The sequence below is a fragment of the Centruroides sculpturatus genome, unplaced genomic scaffold (genome assembly GCF_000671375.1).
Source record: "Centruroides sculpturatus isolate CEXI.00-Female unplaced genomic scaffold, Cexi_2.0 scaffold301, whole genome shotgun sequence".
Classification (NCBI taxonomy): domain Eukaryota; kingdom Metazoa; phylum Arthropoda; class Arachnida; order Scorpiones; family Buthidae; genus Centruroides; species Centruroides sculpturatus.
Window position 1 is genome coordinate 610,947 of NW_019384595.1, and position 26,179 is coordinate 637,125.

At 27.9% G+C, this 26,179-nt stretch overlaps 1 protein-coding gene across 2 annotated transcripts in view; it reads left to right on the top strand.

The window, feature by feature from the left end:
- LOC111624868 (fukutin-like) overlaps positions 1-26,179 on the top strand; it is a 57,062-nt gene that overhangs the window by 5,926 nt on the left and 24,957 nt on the right. The window contains exons 1-2 of one of the 2 annotated variants that reach the window (XM_023367838.1): positions 20,105-20,122; positions 22,929-23,147. In XM_023367838.1, the coding sequence (XP_023223606.1) occupies positions 23,076-23,147 (72 nt within the window). In that variant the 5' untranslated portion in view covers positions 20,105-20,122; positions 22,929-23,075. Of the gene's footprint in view, positions 1-20,079; positions 20,123-22,928; positions 23,148-26,179 lie in introns of those variants that run through there. The other variant, XM_023367837.1, reaches the window with a different exon arrangement.

The window sequence follows — 26,179 nt, forward strand, 5'->3', positions numbered from 1 at the left end:
ATGCACAAAAATTTTAAATCACACAACTGTTCATACTTTTCATTTATACAGTAATTAATTATTAATAACTCTTAATGAAAATTATTAATTTCACTCTACGAAATTTTTAATTATTATAATTATTATTATTAACTTCTCTAGGAGAAAATTTATATATTATTATATGTAAGGTACTGTACTTGATGGGAATATGGCCATGCTAAGCTTGTTTGAAGTTTGCTAGCACCATTTTGCGGAATTTTCAAAACCTTTTAGTTAGACGTTGTATTTTGGTTCCTTAGTAATAAGGGTAAACAATATTAGACATTTCATTAATTTGGAACCGTAAAAATTCAGGTTATTTCTAAAAGTCTAACTTTGTGCCCCAATAACAGCAAATAAAGATAATATGGCAACACATTTTCTTCTTCTTAAAATGAAATTTTTAACTATTAACCAATGACAGATGAAGATTTTATAAAAACAATTGCTTATTAAAACCCATTACAGTTTTTTTCTTGTTTCTGAAATCAGAGAATAAAATTGTTTTAAGAAACAAATCAAATTTTTCACAAATGAAAATGGCAATAAAATAAAATATCCTTCTCTTTGTGTTTACATTATATTGCTTTAAGCATTTTATACAAATCGTAAATCGTCGTCGTAAATAAGTTTAATGTTAAACTTATTTACGACGACCAACTGCAGCTATCTATGACGATGATGGCAATATAAACAATCCGGGTTAATTTTCAAAAAGAAGGCCGTTGATTAAATTAAATTAAATTTTGCTAGATATACTAGAAGCAGCATAGAAAACTGATATCAGCCCATCAAACAATTGAAATTATCTGTTAATAAGACATGAGAACTAATGAGACCTCGCCTGAGCGAAAATAAGAAGCGTGTTCTTCAAGCAATGTAATTTTTAAAAAATAAAGCGTCCATACCGTTCTTTAAAAGTCTTGCAACGAGTTGCGTAACTTTCCCGGCTTTAATGAGATTTTATTTNTACTATTCGAACGATTCGTTACTAACGCGTTTAACTCGTTTGACTTTACGAACAGAGCCGGCCCTACCATAGGGCGAACGGAGTAGCCGCTCCAGGCGCCAAGTCTTGGGGGGCGCCTCAGTGGTAAAGAAAATTAAAGAGTATAAATTAGGGGCAACCAAGGGGGGCGCCGTAATAGGATCTCGCTCCATCCTAAAACTTGCCTCGGGCCGGCACTTTACGAACGTACCCATAGTAGCGATAAATACGCTGTTAAAACTGTTTTGATTGAAACCGTTAAACGTCGGAACAGTTAGTCCAGACCAGTGTTTCTTAATCTTTGTAGTGATCGACCCTTGTATCTCAAAAGATCTCGTATTCTCTTAAAATTGTGTTCGAATGTTTTTCGTCATGAAATTCAAATAAGTCCACGGTATTAAAAGGTACAGAGGGTAGTAGTTAGGATCTCGAACATCAAGACAGAATACTGTGTATTCTCAGTTATCGTGAGGTCCAAGATTACACAGTGTACACAGTACAATACAGTCAAATTTATATAGTATAAGACAACTTAAAATTTAGTATTACACATATGAAGGTTAAAAACACATCGTTTCCACTCGCACCCCTGGAAATGTTTCTTGCAACCCAGGTTAAATCCTTCATTTAGTCAATGAAGTGTTCATATCGGAATATATGAATAGTATAGAATAACAAGATCCTGTTTGCACAGGTATTTTTTTTAAGTGAATCCTAGCCACTAAACAGCTGTAAAACAGCGCGAGACTAGCTAACTTCTATTTTTATTGAAAAGTAGTAAGCCACCATCAAGTACAACTAACTTATATCAAGTTCTGGAATTTTGGTAGCCAAACGCTCGTAAAGCAATAAGCTAGGATTAATAAAATTTAGTTAACTTTCTCATTTACTACTTGATTAAGTTTCAGTCAACCCTATTATATCAAAGGAGGAAAGAAAATTAACGAATTACTAAGTAACGTTTTTTGACAATTACAGGAAAATTTTATCATTGGGTATAGTAATAAGTAAATTATTGTTAGACTTTTTTCTCATAAATTTATTTATTTTCCCCAATTAAAAAGTCCAATTTTACCAGTTTGATTCCAAATTAAACCATTTTTTTTATTCTATAACATTAATAAGTGGGCATTAAGTTTTTTTTTCTTTTTTGCTTTATACTTTCGGAAATACATTATAAGATTTTTTTCCATCTCAATCTTGAATGCCAACATAAATCTACGAAGATTTTATTACATTTTGTAGGGTACTTTAAAAATTTTGAAAAATTGCATAATATATAAGTATTTTAGAATTTTTATCACTGGGAGATACTAAAAACATGTTTCGTCTAATTAGCTTTAAAATTTTCTCTATTGGGGTTAAGTTATTACCCTTCTTAAAAAGTAATAGAGAAGAGCAACGGACGCGTTTTTACTGGCACAATCAGAGGGGACACTCTCTTTGTAATGAAGAAATTAATAAAAATGTTAAATATAAGAATAATGGATTATAACAAACATAAATTACTAAGTATTAAAAGCGAAAATTTATTAAAATTTGTAGCGATTTACATTAACTTAGGTTCGCTTTACATCGGATTTGGTTACGCTACTGCGTGTTTTCATTGTTAATTTATAATTCCGAAATTATAATATTGAATTTCTTAAGTCGTTTGCAAGACTAACTAAATGAAAGAGATTAATATTAAGCTTACTTTGAACTTGGTTCTTAAAACTAGAAAACTCTTCCAATTTTGCTTCGGTTCGTGACACGTTCCTCATGTTCTTTATGCAAATCAGACAACGCATTATCCTTGCAGTAAAAAACTCGTTCAATTTCGGAAATATCTAATAAAAATCTATCCTCTAAAAATGAAGAAAGTTTTCGAGATTCGATGAAGATGAAAAATGACTGTTTAATTTGCACTTTTGCTTGCTGGAAGAACGTTGACACTTATACGCCCGTGTAGATAAGTAACGTGAAGAATTATGGGAGGAATACAAGAGTTAGATTATTTGATACGATGAGTGATAAGACTGAAAGTTTTATTGTTCGCCGTATCAAATACTCATTTCGATTACGAAAAGAAATTCAATCTAATAAGTTTCAAGTTTTTGGCAGAAAATGGAGTCCACGTGACATGCGGATGACATCTTCCTTCTTTACAAAACGTTAATATACCGGGTGGCAATAATTAAAGCAGAGGTATTTCGAGTTCGATTGTACAAAATCTGTTTGGCCAATACAACTAAAATTAGTATACATACCATTCAGACCATTGGAATTTTAATTTCTGTAATAAAAGTTTTTACTTCAAATTTTTGCCATCAGAGGAAAATGGTGCTCGGGCAAATTAAATATGGCCTATTTAGTTGCCTGGTTATTTATTACCAGGCAACTAGATAGGCCATATTCAACTGTGTGGAAAATCGTGCGTAACGTACTGAAGTGTTTTCCTTACAAGATAAGCCATGTCCAACAAGTGTTTCTAGAGAATCCGGAAATGCACCTGCACTTTCCCCACCTGTCCCAAGTTCGGATAGAAGTTGATGATGCATGACCTTGGAACATCCTATGGAGCAATGAAGCACATTTTATCTGAATGGCATTGTCAATACACAAAATTGTCGTATTTGTGCTACTGAGACCTCTCGTGTTTGAGCAATTCCCTCGCAGCTACGGAAAGTCAGTGTTGTTTGGCTTCACTGCCTCATTCATAATTGGTCCATACCTTTTCGAACAGTCCAAATCAACTGGGCTGTTTGCCTCGTTCTGTCATTGCAATGAGATATCGACAATTGCTGCTCAACTGATAATGAAGTTGTTTCAAACAATTTTGTTGTTTGGAAGAGCATTTGAAAAAAAAACACTGGTTACGATGATCTGGTTGCACATACTCAAATAAAAAATCCAACTAAGGTTGCGTAACTTTCCCAGCATCAACATTCAAAATTTCGTGTAGCGCCATTTGTTTTTAAGATATTTTATTTTAAAAACTTTTTCTATAATTAATTATTATAAAATAGCAAAAAGCTTAATTTTGAGGAGAGGAATGGGTTTTATATTAAAAAAAAAAACTGTAAATGCTAATAACGAGTAAAATTTTCGTTAAGTCCAACACCAGTTGAGATATGACACACGAATCCTCCTATCTCTCCTTCCCTCGACCTTTAACCACCAAAAATTTAATAGCACCGATCCTCGTAATACACAAACCTACCTGCAAAATTCACAGGAGTTATTAAGCTTTAAAGAGGGTGAACAGAATCGTGCCCCCCACACATTAACATCCATACACACAGAAATTACACCCGAATTTTTTCCCCTCGACGTTTCAAGGTCACGAGTCAAAAAATGTAAAAATCTTGCCTATGACACTTTTTGACCGATCGCGACTTTCCTTCTGTTGTATTTAAGAGCCGGGGAAAGCAACAATCAATGACGACTTTTATAAACTCTTCGCAAAAATGTAGTTTAAGTACTTAAAATAAATATAAAAATAAATCTGTAATTAAAATTTAAACGTTTTATGAACGAAAAGCTTATGAATAATACCTTAAGGAAATTAGAGTGACTTTAGACACCACCGTTCTGGATCTAAACAAAACCGAAATTATATAGGCCTACATATTATGTAACAATTCTGTATGAACATGAATAAACGTTTAAAAATTCATGAATTATTTTAATAATTAATGAATTAATTATTTTAATAATTAATGAATTGGTTAAACTTTTGTTCTTATCTCGACAAACAGTTGTTTTTGTGATTCAATATGCCACAAATTTCAATAAAGACAAAAATATGAAATTCTTATGTCATTTGAACATGAGATTAAGAAAACCATTAATAAAGTTTCTTGAAAATTTGATTATAGAAGTTAATATTTTTAAGAAGGATGGATAAACGGATGGGATAAGGCAACCCAACATCTAGGCACTCTGCCAACGGACTCAGGTCTCTCTCGAGAGGATTCTATGGGAAACTGGCCTTTAGGTGTTACACGAATAAAACCTGAAAACGCCACCGTTGGCCATACGCGAAACCGATACCACTGGTTTTATGCCAGGATGCTAATGGCAGGACGCTTATTAGGGAGTCCATTGTAATTGAGTGTTAATACCAATTTGTTGAATTCAAATGAACTAAACAATTAATAAGCAAGGACCTAAAAAATGCTTTAGTTTTTAAAATAAAAACAGGATAACAACACAATAGTGGATGAATACACATAATTTTTCAATTAGTTATTTAAAAAAAACATTTCACCGAAAGTTATTAATCAAGTAAACCTATATATATTTTATATCCATATAAAATTATAGTCATAATATTGTAATTACAGTATGTATTCTGCAATGAATTTTAAACCGTTCGAACAAGCATTCATCAATTTCACTTTACATATAAGATAATGAAAAGTTTTAATGTTTATTTTGATAATAAGTGTAGAAATAATATACTTTGAAGTATATTATTTTCAAGCCTCCAAAGCGCAAAGTAATACATTAAAAAATAGTCAACGTATAGGATTGGTCTGGAAATAAAGTTTTAATCCTCTCCATGGCTAAACTTCCGTCAGGAATGTCGTGAAAACAATATTTACGTAACGGTAAAATCAAGAAAAATAAAATAAAAAATAGCTTAGTCATTTCTTTAATTTTAGATATAATAAACGAAATTGAATCGATGTATTTTTGTCATTTATGAAACGGTTTCAACAAAATATGAACTGAAATTTTAAAATTTATTGTTGTAAGGATCCAAATTTACTTGCCCAAGCTTATTTTAATTGTCTGGTTATTGTATTCATCAAAATTTTATTAACTAAACTTAGATTTTGAGGAGCATCTGTCAGTGCTGTGTAACCGATACTAAATTATTTTTTTCTTTTTAGGTAAGCAATTTGCTTATTATTATTTTATNTTTTATATTTTAATTTAAATATACTTGACGATAAAAATGGATTGTCTCGACAGTAATTTCATATATTTCCTGGGACAGAAAGACACGAACTCTTGTTATTTTTGAAGAGTTTATTGAATTTAAGTTATATACAACATTAAAAATTTTTAAATTAGCCGAACTATTTGTGTATCAGTTTATATAGCTTTATTGCTACATTTTATTGTTAAAATATATGTTTTAAGTTAATTCATATTATAAAAGCGTTTTATTTCCAAATTAAAAGGTTATAGTATTAGATACTGTGCTAAAATAAAGAGCATAAAATTATTGGATATCCTTTTTATAAATAGATAAACAAAGTTATTCAATTATAAAAATCGTACTTAACAGTTCTATACAAAACTTGCTTTGTCATCAAATTTAGAAAAGTTCGAGGCTTTTAAAATTCATGTTATATTGCAAATAGAATTTAAAACAAAAAAAATTGATTTTATAATCTATAAAACAGGTTTTTTTCTTAATATAATTTTCTAAAGGATAACTTGGAATGCTTCCAAGAGAAATATCAATCAGTTCGAATCATTCGATGTTATAGTAAATGCGAGTTGTGTCTTATTAAACTCATCAGACTAATTTACATATTTAATGAATGCAAATATGAATATTGATAATATATAATTAGGTAGTAATGATGATAAACAATATTATTTATATCAATACGATTTACAACGGTCTTCGGCAACTTTTATTGATATAACACATTGATTTATGATTAGTCATTCGAGTTTTAGATTACGAATTACATGTGCTTAAATTGAAATGCGTTTGAAAGCTTTAATTGTCGATTAAGAATTCATCATTAGAGAAAATATGTAATGTAGTTGCGCAGTCAAAATTATTAATTATACGTTTTAATTACGTGTAGATTTTAAAAATTATAATATTCACTAATTAAATACATTCGCATCTGTTTAATTTTCTTTAAATTTTTTCTGTTTCGCTTGTTTTAATGACGTGGGAATGGTATAAAGACTGATTAAAATTAATATTTTCTTTTCTTATTTTTAATAAATTAATGTTAATAGTAATCAAATTTGTTTTTTATCTTTTCATTTATAGATCATTTTTATTAATCGTTAAATTTATTTTTTTTAAAATAAATTTTCAGAACTGAAAAAATATCTTAAATAAACCTTTTTGGATTTCCTAATTAAAATATAATTTAAAATTCTATTAAGATTCATTAGACACAAATTAAAAATTTTTATTAATAGCTATATATATAATAAAAATTATTTTAACTTATTTTAACGTAAATATTGCGTTAAAATAGAACATTAACTATAAATAACGAATTAAATGCATTATTAATAACATTTACATTCATATGACTAGGTAAAGAAATCATGATTCTTTATTTACGAAGAAAAAACACTAAATATAGTGAATAAATTTTTATTGTAGAATGATGTAGCTGAATTGCTAATTAAATTATCATTTAGAATTTTATATTAAATCATACATTTATAAATGTTATAATATATCACTTGAAAACAAAAATAAGCGGAAAAATAAGCAAATCAGTAAGAAAAATCCTGTCAAAAGGTGCGAATTCAGCAGTAGCTTCTAATCGAATTAGTTCTCATGTAGTCGAATTAAAAAAATATTACTCAATTGGTTTATTATTACTGTACATAAATATTTTTTGTCTAAAATGTTAAACATGCAGTATCCAGAATTTCCAAAAAATACATACACATTTTCAGTCCACAATTCTGTAAAAATCTTCTTTTATCCAAATAAAATTTGGTCTTGCAAGTTAGACAAATGGATAATTTAAATCTTATTATACCTTTTATAATTTAACCTTATAATTTACTGTAAATTAGTAACTGTTAGAATAGAAAATAATTAAGTTAAAATTAAGAAAATAAGCGCATAAGTTATTGTTATTAACAACTAAAATGTGTGTACATTTTTAAAGACATCAAGTACTGTAAGTTATTTATGAACTACTTACTAAAATTCTGAATTTAATATTTATTTAAAACCAATTGTTTAATTTATAAAATAAGCTGTATTCCCCTAGTATATATATTATTTCAAATCGATTTTCTCTTCATTTTTAAATTCGTAATCGTCTTTATTTATTAATATAAAGCTAGTGTTTAATTCCGTGATATGTTTTGCATAATTTTCAAAAAAATATATACATATTTTATATATATAGCCCTATATATATACACACACAACAACAGCAAACGATAAGAAGAGTTTTCAAATATTTTTTCCGATAATTTAAGTACTATTTTTCAAGTATTTGGCTAAATACGAATTTACATTTACATAGATCGTTAACGTATACAATGGATGCGTGCCAGAAAAAGGGGTAACGAATTTAGAAAAATAAATAACGCATGAAAAGTTTCAGGTTTGTTTTGAATGTATTTGTACGAGAAAAATGGTTAGACTAAGGTTTAATTAATTTCAATTATTAAACATTTGAAAAATTACTGAATTTGTTTACATCAACGAAATAGCTTAAAGTAATAAATAAAATATTTAAATTCACACTGAAAAATAAAATTTAATTATAAATTGATGAAAAGTAATTGCTTTTACTCAAAAATAACTAATCAAGAAGCAAAAGTAAAAGTAATTACGTTATTAAAATTTTAAAATTGTACACAAACTTTTACATATGCCAAATAAATTAGTTGTTTTTCAGGATTTAAAATAAGTTTGTTGCATAAACAACGACAAAGATTAAAAATATAACAATAATTTATTATTTTTCAGTAATAATGCACGTGTTTTTATCAAAACATTATTTCTGCCATATATTTTGTAATTCAAAGTCATCATCAAACAATAAGGAACTCGATAAATGTGATCTGTAAGTAAATACAGTATGCTGCTCTGTTATCTTGCAGACATGTGTACTATATGTCGACTACATTCAGAATATACCGTATTTGGAGCAACTGTACTTTGTTTTCAGTAAAACAGAAGCTGTTGGTAGGGTGATTTTTATTGAATAATCGTAGTTTGTGACGTGATATACTGTACTCGGTACGAATCATTTTTATATTTTAATTTAAATATACTTGACGATAAAAATGGATTGTCTCGACAGTAATTTCATATATTTCCTGGGACAGAAAGACACGAACTCTTGTTATTTTTGAAGAGTTTATTGAATTTAAGTTATATACAACATTAAAAATTTTTAAATTAGCCGANCTCCCAAGCATTAAACTTTAAATATTACATTTTAATTTTCAATCTAAACTTATAATTTCAATTATTACTTAGGCCTATATAATTTATTATTGTATATTTTTGTCTGTGTTTTTATAATCTTTGACTGTTTTGTTTTCGGGAGAAGGTATTGCTCCCCACATCAAGGATTGTATGCAGTATGCATAATAATAAATAAATAATAAAATAAAAACTTAGATTTTACACTTTAGAAGATACAATTTACACTTACAAGTTAGAAAAACTAAAACGACAAAGGAATTATACAAAGAACATCCGTTGGAAATACTTCCCTTCGAAACGCCTTATCAGCGTCAAATGTAAAAACGTATGCGGATGACATCATTCCTGGGTCAACAATCTAAATCGTTGGTGAAAATCTTGCCATATTTAGTCATTTCAATTATTAAAAAAAAAAAAAAAAAAACGACGGTTTCAAGTACAGTAATGTGGGATGACTCTAAACGTTCGCGGGAAATCGATAGTTTTCAATTTACCCGCACGATGTCGTTGGAATCTGTCGGCATTACGTAGAACTGTAGAAGGCATCTTACGACAAAAGAGATAGCTATTTTTGTGACTATTTTAATTTTCACTCGGCCACTGCCATCTAAGGGTATTCAGGAAAAGTATAAAAATAATTACATTCACCAAAGAAAAAACAAAAAAAAAATGCATTCATTGTTATTGATTAAAAATTAAAAACAGTTATAATTTACAATTTATTACATTAACAGGGATTTTTTCACCTAGGACCCATAGATTAAGCAGTAACAATTAGAAGTATATTAGGGGTAATTTTGAAGTTGCCAACTTCTGGATAAATTTTTTTTTCTTTTTAAACTTAGCATTTAGCATATTTAAATTTTGATTACAGCCACTTAATCATTACTAGGTGTGTTTTCCTCGAACCAAATCTTTCCTCAATTTCTTAGAAATTGTATTCATTAATTCATATAGTTGCAAGCGTTTGTTTCATTTTGATGTGGCTATTGTTAAGGCGCAATTTGATTTAAAATCAGTTTATCGTGATTAATAAAAGCAAAAATAATATTTAAAAGATTTAAATCTGGTTACTTAAGTTGCTTGTTTACATATAAAATAATTTAACCAAAGAAAATAATTGTACTTTATTTATTTTATATTATACTTTATGTATGTAATTTTTAATATATTTCTCACGTTTAAAGTTGCTTACATATGTTCACTGCACTAAAAATATTAACTATTTTTAAATGTTTGCTTTAATAAAATATATTTCAAATTGCTCTTAATTAAATCGTGACTAACTTAATAATAAAACGAGCAATTATTTATTATGGCATAGTCACAATGTCGGGCTGCAATTTTTAATCGTATTTTTAATTTATTTCATTTAAAAATATCAACTCTCCACCTCAAATTAGTGGCTTGGTCCTGTACATTATACTTTTCCTTTAACAATAGAGTCGAGCAGTCATTCTATTAACTGCTTTCAGATAAAAAGTTTTAAATTAAAATAACGTGTCTTCCGGTTTTAATCGGAAGTTTGTATATAGTTAATCGGAGCCTCCTGCCCTTACGATTTCCATATCTGGTCTCGGATTTTATCTAGCTATCTCCGTTCTCATGATTAAGGAAAGGCAGCCGAACGGACGACAGTGGGAATTTACAGGTCTACAGTTTTTCCAAATTGCAGCCTAATTATTCAGAAATTAGTTAAAATAGAAACATGAATAAAGAGAAAAATTTGTAATTATTGAAATTGAGAATATTACAGTAAATTCCTTTTAAAAAGCTAACTTTATAGATAGCACATGTTTAAAGTTTTCATTTAAAATGGACTAGCCTTATCTAATTAAATATAGGTTTATGTACCGGCACAATGTATATTATTAATTTTTATTACGCTTACAATTTATCGAATGTCACGGCAATAACTTCGCCCTAAATGAAAAAAAAAAACACTAATTGGTTATATCTCGGCAACTCTGTTTTCCCGTAGCCTATACAGGCCTATATATCTATAGGAAACAGTTGCCGATTATCGGGAGTCGATTTCTCGCCCTCCAAATGCTTTGTCACTCCATAATAATTGTCATAATTTTTTACTTGGCGCAAGTTTATATATATATATATATATACAAATAGGCCTATACAAATATTTCTGACATAGGCCTATGTATATAGACGTTTACGAATTAAGAATAACGTTCTTAGAAAAGTTAAACTTTCGTCGATAACTCTTTTTCTTCCTCCTAGTTTATTTAAATACTGTATTTAATTTCAAACAATTCGTTAAATTTTAACTATGAAAAGTAAAATCTCAATTCGATTTTTCTGAGTGGGCTAAAAACGTTTGATCCAATGTCAAGGTTAATGTTATATTTCGAAAACTCACTTTTTAAGTTATTAATGCAGCTTGAAGTAATACATAGTATTATTTTTTCGGAAGATTGAAAGATTGAAGTTCGATTGATATTGAAGATTGAAAGATTGATTCGATTGATAGATTGAAGTTTGTTTTAACAAATTTCAATCTATCAATCGAACTATTGCTATCGATAGCAAAAATTCCGGCCATAAGATCCAAGATGGCGGACGAGTCAGCTATCCTACACACAGTGGCAACGGGTATAGGTTTCTTTATTCAGCTGTATTTAAAGCCGCCAGGCAATGCGCTCAATGCCTATACACAACTTAACAACTGTTTCAATACGTGGAATCCAGAAGTTCTTTCCTTTTCTTAATAAAATATATAGGCTATTTACAACTGATTAAACAACTCTATTTAAACAGAAACAGGAAAATTATTTCTCAATAAAGTGTAAAAATTTGAGCTTACAGAATTTTACAAAATATTTTATTTTTTCAAAATTTATGTAAATGTTTTGATAGTATACATTTCAATTCTTTGTTTACTTTTAGTTAAAATTTTTCTAATTACAAACTTAGATGAACTTCGTATTCTAATTTAAATAACTCAATGATTTCAATTTCAAGCTTAATTTAATTGTATATTTGAAAAGCTAAAACTTAATTAAATGTTTTAAAAAGCTACACATGCTTAATTATTATTTAGATTATATCGTTTCGAAAAAAATATGAATGAACTGTTCAATCTATCATTCAACCATTCAACCAATTGGCTGTTGTTCTCAATGTTTCCATATTTCGTGTTTATACATCTCAATGACTTGAAATATCTTTATATATAACGTTTAATTAATGTTACTTGTCTCATGCAAATTATCTATAAAAATGTTTAAACGAAAAGCGAAACCTGCTCTAAAAAGAGTTGGAAAATTTTTAATTTTTTGCAATAAAAACAATCAATTTTTTAAAAAAACATTTTTAGTTTCTACATTGTTTTTCGTACGATAAGCTAAGTCAGTGATGTCCCAATTACGGTTCCGGCCCGCGTTCAAATTTTATACATCCCTTATAAATAGAAATAGGCCTAGGCCTACTTTTATATATCTACTTTTACCATATATATATTGTATACACTTTGCCTATATATAATTACAGTAATACAGTCCAAATGATACTATTACACTCTTCAAAAGTGAAATCGCAACAGCACGAAGGCGTGAAAATTGCAGGACCAGTAGAGGTGACAGAGATATGCAAATGATTAAGTTTTCGTACGCATCAGTCATGTGGTACCGTTTCGGACTATAAAGACCAGTAGCCGGCTCGAGCCGTAAATTTTATCTGCGACGGTTCTCGGCAGCCGAACTTTTGATTGGTTTTGGTTTTATTGGTGTACGGCAACTTGACACATGGACGATCTGCCGAGGGGGAGTGCCTCCCGGTCTTTTATGGGAAACTGAACCCTATTTAGGTGTGACTAACGTGAAGGAAGCCGGAAATCTCCACGTGGCCAGCCCGTTGGCTCAGTGGCGTAGCGAACATAACTGGCTCCCAGGGCGGACACTTAATTGGCGCCAGTAAATGTAAGGACTCCTCCTCCTGTAAATTAATTTTTGATGGAACTATATTATAAGTATATTGGCGTTCTTCGGTAGCTCACGGTGATTTTTTTATGACGTAATGTCGTCTATGTCACTATCAGCTTAGTTGAGACAGAGTATAGGTTTTCTCCTAGGAAATCGAAATAGCTTCGCGCGTAATTTTTTCTGTTTCGGCTTCACACGAAAACACAAATGTGGTGACACGCTTCTCACGTTCTGTCTAAAGCAGTTTAAAACACGCAGGTTCCGAGGGAGGGCCTGCCTTGCCTGTACAACGTCATAACAGACAAAAACGCCAAGAAACGTTTAAAACAGCGGTCGTCAACAGCGGTGGTCCACGAGAAAATTTGGACATTGATTAACTCAAGGTTACGCGAAGAATTACGAAAGAAATGCAAAATGCTTGGTTGCTTTTTCTCACACATGTTTGATTTTTTATTCGAATATAAAACCAAACATGAAATGACATCAATAAATCAATAAATAATCAACAATAATGTGAGTGCGATTGTCGTCCTACGTGGAAAAGAGCCAAGAATACATAAACTTATCTCAAACCAGCAGCAACAAACTTTACATTAATTTGTTATAATTAAACAAGTAAATTTCATATTAATAAAGTAAAATGGAACTTTTATGATCATTATTCTATAGATGTTTGTATCATTAAAAAGAAAAAAAAATCGTAAGAGTGGTCAGAAAGGTTGGCGACCGCTGGTTTAAAATATTCACATGTGCGGCCAACGGACTATCAACTCCAGCAACCAGCTAAAACACGCACATGTGCGGTCGCAGGCTTTGCATGTTAAACGCCTGTAGTAAAGATTAAAATAAAAAAAAATTGTCGTCGAGATCAATGTAAATTGACAGCAAAAGAAAACTCGATTGACATGTAGCGCGCGACCATAGACTTTAAATGACAAACTTTGGCTTCGAATATCTCAGCCCATAGATAAAACTTCAAAATTCCTTTTCGTCACGACATCGGTCTTTCGAGTTGTACATATTTGCAATCATGTGTAGTGGTTAATTAAACTTCAATCACAAACAAATCACTTTCTGACTTGTATAGAGCTCCATTCAATAATATAGGCTATATAATGAAGTATATATAATCAGAGAACGTTATTACACTTATAAAGTGATTTGAATTACAGGAACCATAAATTTCAATTATAGTCATAAAAATAAATAATTTGAATTACTACGAGAAAAGTTTTTTGTAAATCTGAGTTTGTGTTGTAAATCAGGAATTACTTGTAATAACATTTTATTAAAATAGCTTTATCAATAATATTTTCTTTGTTTAAACAAGATACTTGCATTTTTTTTTTTTGGCAGATAATTTTATGTTGAAGATCAAATCAGAATAAGTTAATACGATAATTCGATTTCCGTATTAGATTTCCTCCTCAATGACATGAAAATTTATGTTAATTCTAATCAAGAAAGAGAATTTCCTGTCAATAAATTGACCTTATCTGTAATTCATATAATATTAGATAACGTCAATACGTTCCGCCTTTCAGCCTTTAATGACTGTTATTATTTTTCCATTGTCTTGATGAAATAGGTTTGATGACTCGAAGAACTTATTTTCTGAGGTTTACGTTGAAAGGTCTAGTTTATAAACTATAATATTCGCAAAAATAAGTTATGTATTTAGAAATATTTAACAGACACTGACCGAAATTCTTCGTCTAATATATGGTTATGTATCTGACAGAGCAGAACAAACTGATTAATAGCGAGGATTCCGACCAAAATTGTTTGAAACTCAAACTTCTTCGATGGATCTGAATCGATTAACACCAAAATTTTCAATGGTTAGTTGAAACTTTTAATGATATATAACTAGGAAGCAAAAATTTATATAAGATATAAATGTTAACTGAAAGAATATAATCTGACAGTTAATAAAAATAACTTTTGTCAGATGTCCGGATGGACCAAATGGCTGAGTGATTAAGGTTTAGCCTACCCCAGAAACGGAAACGGCCCCAAAAATACCAATAAATTTTTCGTAGGTAGTCCGACTCGGACACGTTGGACCGCGCCGGCCTTGCCATTGTGGGCCTCACTGAATTCTCGATGGGCTTGGTAAAAAGGACCTCTAGTGCTCACGGGACAGAAAGAGTAAAAACAAGTCCAGATTTTACTTATAGCAAGATTTTAAAATTAACATTTAACAAATTTTAATTAATACATATTTTAAAAATTTTTAAATATTCTAAATTTGTTCTATTTCTTTACTAAGAATAAACAATAAAAAAGTAAATAAAATCATAAGTGAACATGTATAGGCTATAAAATCTTTATAGCCTAAATTAATAGGCTATTGAATAAATGCTAAAATTTAGTAAAATTCGTTAGTTTATATTATAATAGTAAAACTTTATTGTTTAATGATTATTCACAACACACTTTGAATATTCAATTCTTCAATTAATTTTAGAACATATCTATTAATTCCTTATATTTAAATGAAACTGAATATCTAAATGCAGTTACGTAAGCAGGAAGAGGACTCGTACAGCTAAAGCCCCGTGCGAATTTTGGTAGAAACCTATTGCTACCAGCAAACCACGGACGGAAGGCCGAGGCAGTTAAGGTATCAGCCACGGCCTTCGCTGAATAAAATTCAAGGAATCCTCCGAAAGAAAATTCTGGCCACGAGTCTGGTTTGATGTATAGTGAGAAACTAGACAAGCTAAATTTCTCGATGACACATTCTCGTGGGTCGAGAAGTTATCAAATTTCAAAACCACATGGAGTCAAGTACACTATAACATTGCTCCAGTTCTTCGCTTGACCTTTCCTTATCAACAAATACAACTTTGGAATAAGTTGATTATTTAATTAGTTACGATGCACAAAAATTTTAAATCACACAACTGTTCATACTTTTCATTTATACAGTAATTAATTATTAATAACTCTTAATGAAAATTATTAATTTCACTCTACGAAATTTTTAATTATTATAATTATTATTATTAACTTCTCTAGGAGAAAATTTATATATTATTATATGTAAGGTACTGTACTTGATGGGAATATGGCCATGCTAAGCTTGTTTGAAGTTTGCTAGCACCATTTTGCGGAATTTTCAAAACCTTTTAGTTAGACGTTGTATTTTGGTTCCTTAGTAATAAGGGTAAACAATATTAGACATTTCATTAATTTGGAACCATAAAAATTCAGGTTATTTCTAAAAGTCTAACTTTGTGCCCCAATAACAGCAAATAAAGATAATATGGCAACACATTTTCTTCTTCTTAAAATGAAATTTTTAACTATTAACCAATGACAGATGAAGATTTTATAAAAACAATTGCTTATTAAAACCCATTACAGTTTTTTTCTTGTTTCTGAAATCAGAGAATAAAATTGTTTTAAGAAACAAATCAAATTTTTCACAAATGAAAATGGCAATAAAATAAAATATCCTTCTCTTTGTGTTTACATTATATTGCTTTAAGCATTTTATACAAATCGTAAATCGTCGTCGTAAATAAGTTTAATGTTAAACTTATTTACGACGACCAACTGCAGCTATCTATGACGATGATGGCAATATAAACAATCCGGGTTAATTTTCAAAAAGAAGGCCGTTGATTAAATTAAATTAAATTTTGCTAGATATACTAGAAGCAGCATAGAAAACTGATATCAGCCCATCAAACAATTGAAATTATCTGTTAATAAGACATGAGAACTAATGAGACCTCGCCTGAGCGAAAATAAGAAGCGTGTTCTTCAAGCAATGTAATTTTTAAAAAATAAAGCGTCCATACCGTTCTTTAAAAGTCTTGCAACGAGTTGCGTAACTTTCCCGGCTTTAATGACATTTTATTTTAAAAATGACATTTTTATTATTAATCAAAATAAATAAATAAAACTGATTGAGGCGCCATCTCTTACAAGATTTCGTAATAAAAACTTTATATATTTTTAATTATTATAAAATGGCAAAAGACATAATTTTAAGGGTGCAGATGAGTTTTATAAAACATTGTAAATGATAACAACAGGTAAAATCTTCATTAAGTCTGACCCCGCTCAAGACATGACACGTGACTACCCTCTATTTCTCCATTCCCTTAACCTTTCACAACCAAAATTTAATACAATTAATACCCCTTACATACGAGCTACCGAACCAAATTTGGTTACTTTATCTTAACTCCGTCCTGAAATATTAAGCTAAATAGACACCAACATACACACACAAACACGAAACTTTTTTTTTGCCTTTTTTTGGGCTCAGGAGATCTCAAAACGTGGAGATTTGCAAAAAACTCGGAGTGTCAAATTTGACACGTGCCCACTAGTGGCCAAGCTATCTTCGTGCCCTGAACACTGGGAGTTAAATAAATCTCTCATATGAAAACGAAGTAAACTCATTTATTTATATCATTAAATTATATTTAGAAAATGTACCTAACAAGTTTTAGGACTGTTTCTGAATTTTATAATTCGATTTCTCTTTTCTTTTTAAACGATTTTAAACAATATTTTCACAAGATAGGGATTTGTAAATGGAGAGAATTTTAAAAATATATTACTTTTATACATCAGCTGTGAAACGTTTTATAATTTAATATGTAATTTAATAAGCAATATCTCTCTTTCAATATATTATGAGCTGAAATCCAATTTCAAAATATTTTTTAGAATGATTTATAATTTTTCTGTAGAGGTATGAAAATTTCAAAATATAAAGATAGAAAAACGAGTAAATAACTTCAATTTTTTTTAACCCAGTCTATAATATTTGACTTGTCATTTTCTGTATAAAATAGAACGCGATCAATATCAATTTTGATGCAATGAACGAATCCAAAAATGATGATTTCTTTTTAGAATCACTTATTTAACACAACTGAACACTACGAAATGAATTTAGAAAAGTGAAATTTCTTTAAGACATTTTAAATATATATTACATCAAATATTATTCTATAAAATATTTAATACTATATCCAATGTTCACAATATTTTCGACAAAATCATGAACTTATAGTTCACTGACATAAACAAAATATTAAATTGTAATCATGTCTAACTGTTAAACATGAAAATGGCATTTGTTAATCAAATAAAGTTATAAAATACATTGTAATATAATTACCTTTTAATTAGAATTTATATTGATATTTTAATCTACTTAAATTATTAATAACTGTTACTGAAATTAATAATGTTTAAATTATTATAGAATTTGTAATTTTAAAAAATATTTTGAAGAAAAAATAAATTTCAACAGCTTTTAATTTTATTGTATTTTACTTAAACGATATGCAAAATAACTATTTTGAAATGCAAAACTTAGTTAGGTAAGTTATTAGTATATTTTAAAATGAAAATGCAAAACAACACGTGATACTTCTTGTTTTTAAAAAAGAGCTGTAAACATTAAACTTAAACACTATGAATTTATCGATTGCTCAAGTCTGGTGATATCTATTCTAAATTTTAAAATAATGTTTTTCAAATTACTTATTCAATGAATAGTAATAATAATCTGTGGAGATAAAAATTAAATTTTAACGAAGAATAATTTATATAATTCAAAGAATTGTGAATAAATCTTTTGATATATTATATGAACGAATAAGAATACTCCTTCGCTTTTTGAAATTAATTGAATAATTAGTGGAATAGAGCTCTCCACAATGTACAGTACATTACCACTTTACAGCATTGTATAGTGGCCTATGAAGAATACATTATTAAGCAGACATAATTCAACCTTTCATTCTTCGATTACCGTTAAAAAAAACACCTTTCATTATAGTGGTGATAATCATTGGACCTATTATTTATTTAATTAATTTTAATTTCTAGCTAAATTTAATAATTAATTACTCAATAATTTAATTAAAATTTTAAAAGCTCCTTATTAATTTGTAAATATATTTTATATATAGATTACTAAACAGTATCTAAAATACATTAAATTTTAGTACTGTTCAATTCGTATCAAAGGAAATTAAATAAGAACAATATTCCCTAGCTACAATAACAAAATCAATACATTTTAATTGATACTCGGGGGATGTTATAAACTACGTATTTTTAAATATATTATATTTAATTATAGTTAATTTAAAAGTATTTATATATAACACATTTTAATAAACAACGAAAAAATAATTATTAAAGAATAATTCAATTAATTCTTTCTATTTTGGTAAGTAAAACGTAATTCAAGGTCGCAGTTTAGCTGTAAAATTGTTTGCAGTAAAAAGTTCGAAATATAATTACTTAAATTTCAACTTTAAATAATTAATTATTTAATAATTAATATACATAATGTCCAGTAGACAAGAAAAAAACTGCCTCCTGATAACAGCCCCATAAATAAAAGCAAAACAAAACAGGAACAATGAACATGCAAAACGTAAAAAACAATAGAGATACTTTTTAAATATTTAGCTCAGTTAATTGCTCATTTTAGAATTTTAGAATCATTCACTTCTAAATTTTAGAAGTGAATGATTTAAAATTCTGACTAAATTTAGCATAACGAAGTATATCCACCTTCCATTATCAATATATTCATAAAATACTTAAAAGACGAACGAATGGATACTAAACACAAAGTTATTTAAAAAGTGCTAACAAGGCTATAATTATTGTATTTCAAACTCACTTGAAGTAATTATGATTTCGACCTTGATAAAAATTTACGATTCGCTGTATATTGTTAGTACAGTTCAGCTGCAACCATCGTGATACGGAGCAGTACAGTAATTGTATTATTTACACATCTTTACATCATTCTAATGCATTCAGTTTTCTACATTAAATATTAAAACCCATCGTTACACGGTCGTGTAGAGAGAGAGAGAGAGAGAGAGAGAGAGAGAGAGGAAAAAAAAATCTTATACTTAAATGATCTAAATTTAATACNTAGCTGGATTTTTTTATTTGTCAATACCCAGTTTAGAAAAGAAATATTTGCAAACGATCAAAGAATATCCGCATGTTGACTATAATGTAAGAATTATTTTTAATTTCTTATTTTATTAATTATTATTATTTTCTTATTAACTTACTTCCTTATTAAAGTTTATTTTTAAATATCGGAATTCGATCTCTTTTTATTGTTTGATAATTTATTCTTCCTATTTCTAAGACTCTAAAGATAATAATATTTATTATTATATAATATTTGAAAGGTTTTCTTTAAGATAGAAAAAGCATGAAAATCTTAATACTGTTGCCTTTAAATTGATCTACACAGTATCGTGTATGTGCCAAGATTTGACTTGACCTATTTTCTTAGCAGACTCTCGACTGAATAAAGATTAAAATAAATTGCTGAGTAAACTTAATAATATTAATATTTTGCCACATCTACATATGAAATTAAAAGTAATAATGTTGATAATTAGCAAAAAAAATTTAATATTAAAAAATAAAAGTCGAATTCTACACATAAAAGTAGAATTAAATTATATATATATGTATATAAAACAAAAAAAAAATTGATTTTATAATCTATAAAACAGGTTTTTTTCTTAATATAATTTTCTAAAGGATAACTTGGAATGCTTCCAAGAGAAATATCAATCAGTTCGAATCATTCGATGTTATAGTAAATGCGAGTTGTGTCTTATTAAACTCATCAGACTAATTTACATATTTAATGAATGCAAATATGAATATTGATAATATATAATTAGGTAGTAATGATGATAAACAATATTATTTATATCAATACGATTTACAACGGTCTTCGGCAACTTTTATTGATATAACACATTGATTTATGATTAGTCATTCGAGTTTTAGATTACGAATTACATGTGCTTAAATTGAAATGCGTTTGAAAGCTTTAATTGTCGATTAAGAATTCATCATTAGAGAAAATATGTAATGTAGTTGCGCAGTCAAAATTATTAATTATACGTTTTAATTACGTGTAGATTTTAAAAATTATAATATTCACTAATTAAATACATTCGCATCTGTTTAATTTTCTTTAAATTTTTTCTGTTTCGCTTGTTTTAATGACGTGGGAATGGTATAAAGACTGATTAAAATTAATATTTTCTTTTCTTATTTTTAATAAATTAATGTTAATAGTAATCAAATTTGTTTTTTATCTTTTCATTTATAGATCATTTTTATTAATCGTTAAATTTATTTTTTTTAAAATAAATTTTCAGAACTGAAAAAATATCTTAAATAAACCTTTTTGGATTTCCTAATTAAAATATAATTTAAAATTCTATTAAGATTCATTAGACACAAATTAAAAATTTTTATTAATAGCTATATATATAATAAAAATTATTTTAACTTATTTTAACGTAAATATTGCGTTAAAATAGAACATTAACTATAAATAACGAATTAAATGCATTATTAATAACATTTACATTCATATGACTAGGTAAAGAAATCATGATTCTTTATTTACGAAGAAAAAACACTAAATATAGTGAATAAATTTTTATTGTAGAATGATGTAGCTGAATTGCTAATTAAATTATCATTTAGAATTTTATATTAAATCATACATTTATAAATGTTATAATATATCACTTGAAAACAAAAATAAGCGGAAAAATAAGCAAATCAGTAAGAAAAATCCTGTCAAAAGGTGCGAATTCAGCAGTAGCTTCTAATCGAATTAGTTCTCATGTAGTCGAATTAAAAAAATATTACTCAATTGGTTTATTATTACTGTACATAAATATTTTTTGTCTAAAATGTTAAACATGCAGTATCCAGAATTTCCAAAAAATACATACACATTTTCAGTCCACAATTCTGTAAAAATCTTCTTTTATCCAAATAAAATTTGGTCTTGCAAGTTAGACAAATGGATAATTTAAATCTTATTATACCTTTTATAATTTAACCTTATAATTTACTGTAAATTAGTAACTGTTAGAATAGAAAATAATTAAGTTAAAATTAAGAAAATAAGCGCATAAGTTATTGTTATTAACAACTAAAATGTGTGTACATTTTTAAAGACATCAAGTACTGTAAGTTATTTATGAACTACTTACTAAAATTCTGAATTTAATATTTATTTAAAACCAATTGTTTAATTTATAAAATAAGCTGTATTCCCCTAGTATATATATTATTTCAAATCGATTTTCTCTTCATTTTTAAATTCGTAATCGTCTTTATTTATTAATATAAAGCTAGTGTTTAATTCCGTGATATGTTTTGCATAATTTTCAAAAAAATATATACATATTTTATATATATAGCCCTATATATATACACACACAACAACAGCAAACGATAAGAAGAGTTTTCAAATATTTTTTCCGATAATTTAAGTACTATTTTTCAAGTATTTGGCTAAATACGAATTTACATTTACATAGATCGTTAACGTATACAATGGATGCGTGCCAGAAAAAGGGGTAACGAATTTAGAAAAATAAATAACGCATGAAAAGTTTCAGGTTTGTTTTGAATGTATTTGTACGAGAAAAATGGTTAGACTAAGGTTTAATTAATTTCAATTATTAAACATTTGAAAAATTACTGAATTTGTTTACATCAACGAAATAGCTTAAAGTAATAAATAAAATATTTAAATTCACACTGAAAAATAAAATTTAATTATAAATTGATGAAAAGTAATTGCTTTTACTCAAAAATAACTAATCAAGAAGCAAAAGTAAAAGTAATTACGTTATTAAAATTTTAAAATTGTACACAAACTTTTACATATGCCAAATAAATTAGTTGTTTTTCAGGATTTAAAATAAGTTTGTTGCATAAACAACGACAAAGATTAAAAATATAACAATAATTTATTATTTTTCAGTAATAATGCACGTGTTTTTATCAAAACATTATTTCTGCCATATATTTTGTAATTCAAAGTCATCATCAAACAATAAGGAACTCGATAAATGTGATCTGTAAGTAAATACAGTATGCTGCTCTGTTATCTTGCAGACATGTGTACTATATGTCGACTACATTCAGAATATACCGTATTTGGAGCAACTGTACTTTGTTTTCAGTAAAACAGAAGCTGTTGGTAGGGTGATTTTTATTGAATAATCGTAGTTTGTGACGTGATATACTGTACTCGGTACGAATCATTTTTATATTTTAATTTAAATATACTTGACGATAAAAATGGATTGTCTCGACAGTAATTTCATATATTTCCTGGGACAGAAAGACACGAACTCTTGTTATTTTTGAAGAGTTTATTGAATTTAAGTTATATACAACATTAAAAATTTTTAAATTAGCCGAACTATTTGTGTATCAGTTTATATAGCTTTATTGCTACTTTTTATTGTTAAAATATATGTTTTAAGTTAATTCATATTATAAAAGCGTTTTATTTCCAAATTAAAAGGTTATAGTATTAGATACTGTGCTAAAATAAAGAGCATAAAATTATTGGATATCCTTTTTATAAATAGATAAACAAAGTTATTCAATTATAAAAATCGTACTTAACAGTTCTATACAAAACTTGCTTTGTCATCAAATTTAGAAAAGTTCGAGGCTTTTAAAATTCATGTTATATTGCAAATAGAATTTAAAACGAGTTTAATAATGTTTAAGAATTTGAAAAAAATATTTTATAGATATTTTATTAATCATAATCAAAGGCAATTATTGCTTAATTGAAACGCGTTTTTAATATGCATTGAAAATATTCAAATTTTAATAATAATAATAATTATTATTATTAATCCTAATGTATTATATTCTACAGTTACCAGTTAGTAGTAATGACATGAAATTCGATTAATAAGAATATTATGAATTTTCTCGTACAGTTCTGAAATAAATCAAAACAAAATTCTTTGCAATATTTGTTGTTTTAAAATTTATATCCCGCACTAAAATTTGTACTTTTTATTCAAGATATCAATTAGAAACAATGAATTAAATAGTAATAATTATATAAGTATATATAAAGAGCTTCTAGAATAAAAAAATCATTAATATATAATGATTTGTTTTATCCCAGAAGCTCTAGAAAATTTGGTATATATTCTTATTAATCAAATTTCTTAGTCTCATCATGGCAATCGTTTTAGTTTGTAATCATATCGGTTCCATGTTTCGTGTAGCCAAGTACAAAATATAAATGCGGTCCCTTTTTGAGACACAGAGGGATGAGAATTAACCAAAAGTGAACTCTTGCGCGTATGGATCCACGAAGTGCAGAGCCCTGTGCTAATGTACCCACGAAGCATCGGTTTGGAGTTCTAATTTGGAAAAAAAAATATGATGAAAGTATAATACAGTATAAGCAATTTCATTTCTTAATTCGTAACTGAAATGTTTAAGTAGATTTAAAACTGCTTAATTAAACATTTCTTGGTGAATTATCTAACGATATTTTTTCATCTTAGTTTGAAGTATCGAGTTTGCAATTTTTCGATTGTTAATATTATTTTATTTTTCAGTTTATGCCATATTATAATGCATTTTTGTTGAAATTTTAATAATAATAATCTATATAAAAACATTTACGAAGCTAAAACAACTTTCAGTTTAGTCTAAGTTAAGTAAGGTGCACTATTTTTTTTGCAATATTTTAATGTCTAGAATAGAACATTTCTTATTATAAATATTGCTTAGTTAAACAATTTATCAGTCGCATTTTAGAGTAAAAATAATTAAATTTTGAAAATTTGAATTCAATTCTAAATTTGCAAAATTACAATGCATTTTATTTTTAGTGCTTCATATATAAAGTTAAACACTAAAAATAATATTTAAAAAACTTTGCAAAGTTATAAAATTCTTTCAAAGAGTTAAAATTAATCGCGCAATTAACTTCTTCTTCTAATATTTATGCTGTTCATTATTAGGAATGGTATATTTACCGGCAAGATCTTTTAATTCACTGAAATGATGATCTGTAAGTATACAGAGTGTAATTAAATTCGGTGCCACTATTTTGTGGATGATTCTAGGGTCAAAGATAAGTCTAAAATTTTCAATGGTTGTTAAAAATCCTCTTCGTTTTTTGAGAAATGGCCTGCTAAAAAAATTGGAAACCGATTTTAAACATCCCTCCAAAAATATACTGCTGTTTGTTTTCCATTCCTGTGTTACCAACACATACAAACTGAAGATACTTACTTTAAATGTCGAAAATTGTTTCTCTGAATACACGTTAGCATAATTGCATGCATTCGCGGAGGACATTTTGAGTAGTTCTTGTAAATTATTCTGTTTACTTTTATAAATAAACGAAATGTTATTCAAAAATAAATTTACATTGCAAAACTCATGCTTTCTAACTGTATATATAATGTATAAATATATATTATTTAATATAATTCAGGCGGATAATGCAAAATCTTAAAGTGGATAAGTCTTTGTTTACATTTATTATTACAGTAGGACTCCTATTTGAGCAACATTTACTTATCTCGATCGGTTGACAGAAGCATAAAAATACAAAAATTACTTTAAAAAGTGTTAACACTTATAGCGGGGAATTTGAAAAATATCTTTTTTTTGGCAGGCCATATCTCGAAAATGAAGCGGATTTTTTAAAATCTTCATAGAAAATTTTAGCCTATTTCTGACCCTAGAATCCATCCACAAAACATTGGCACAAACTTCATTTACAACCTGTATATTGTTTGGATCAATGCTAATTTAAAAAATATATATATACATGAAACAAATACTATGATTCTAGAAGTTTTTCATAAGTAACTTTATTATTGATAGGAAAAAGAATCAGTTGTTCAATTCTAAATGAAATTATTTTTAATAATTTCATAGATATTTTTTTAATTTAAAAAAATGATTTATATACAAGGTCTGTTCAAAAAGTATCGGACCTTATTTTTTTCCGCGTAAACCAATGATGCGAGAGAGGCCTCCTTCGGTGGAGTTGTGGAGGGGACAGTCATGCACAGCCCTGAATTTTTTCCCGCCTGCAGGAAGCGTCAGTCGTTGGCAATCGGCGTATGAGTGAGGTCATGTAGTGCGCTCTCGTCGGATTTCACTAAGCTGGAAAATGACTGAACAACGTGAGCAGCGATATTACATCAAATTTTGCCAAAAACCTTGGCGATACCC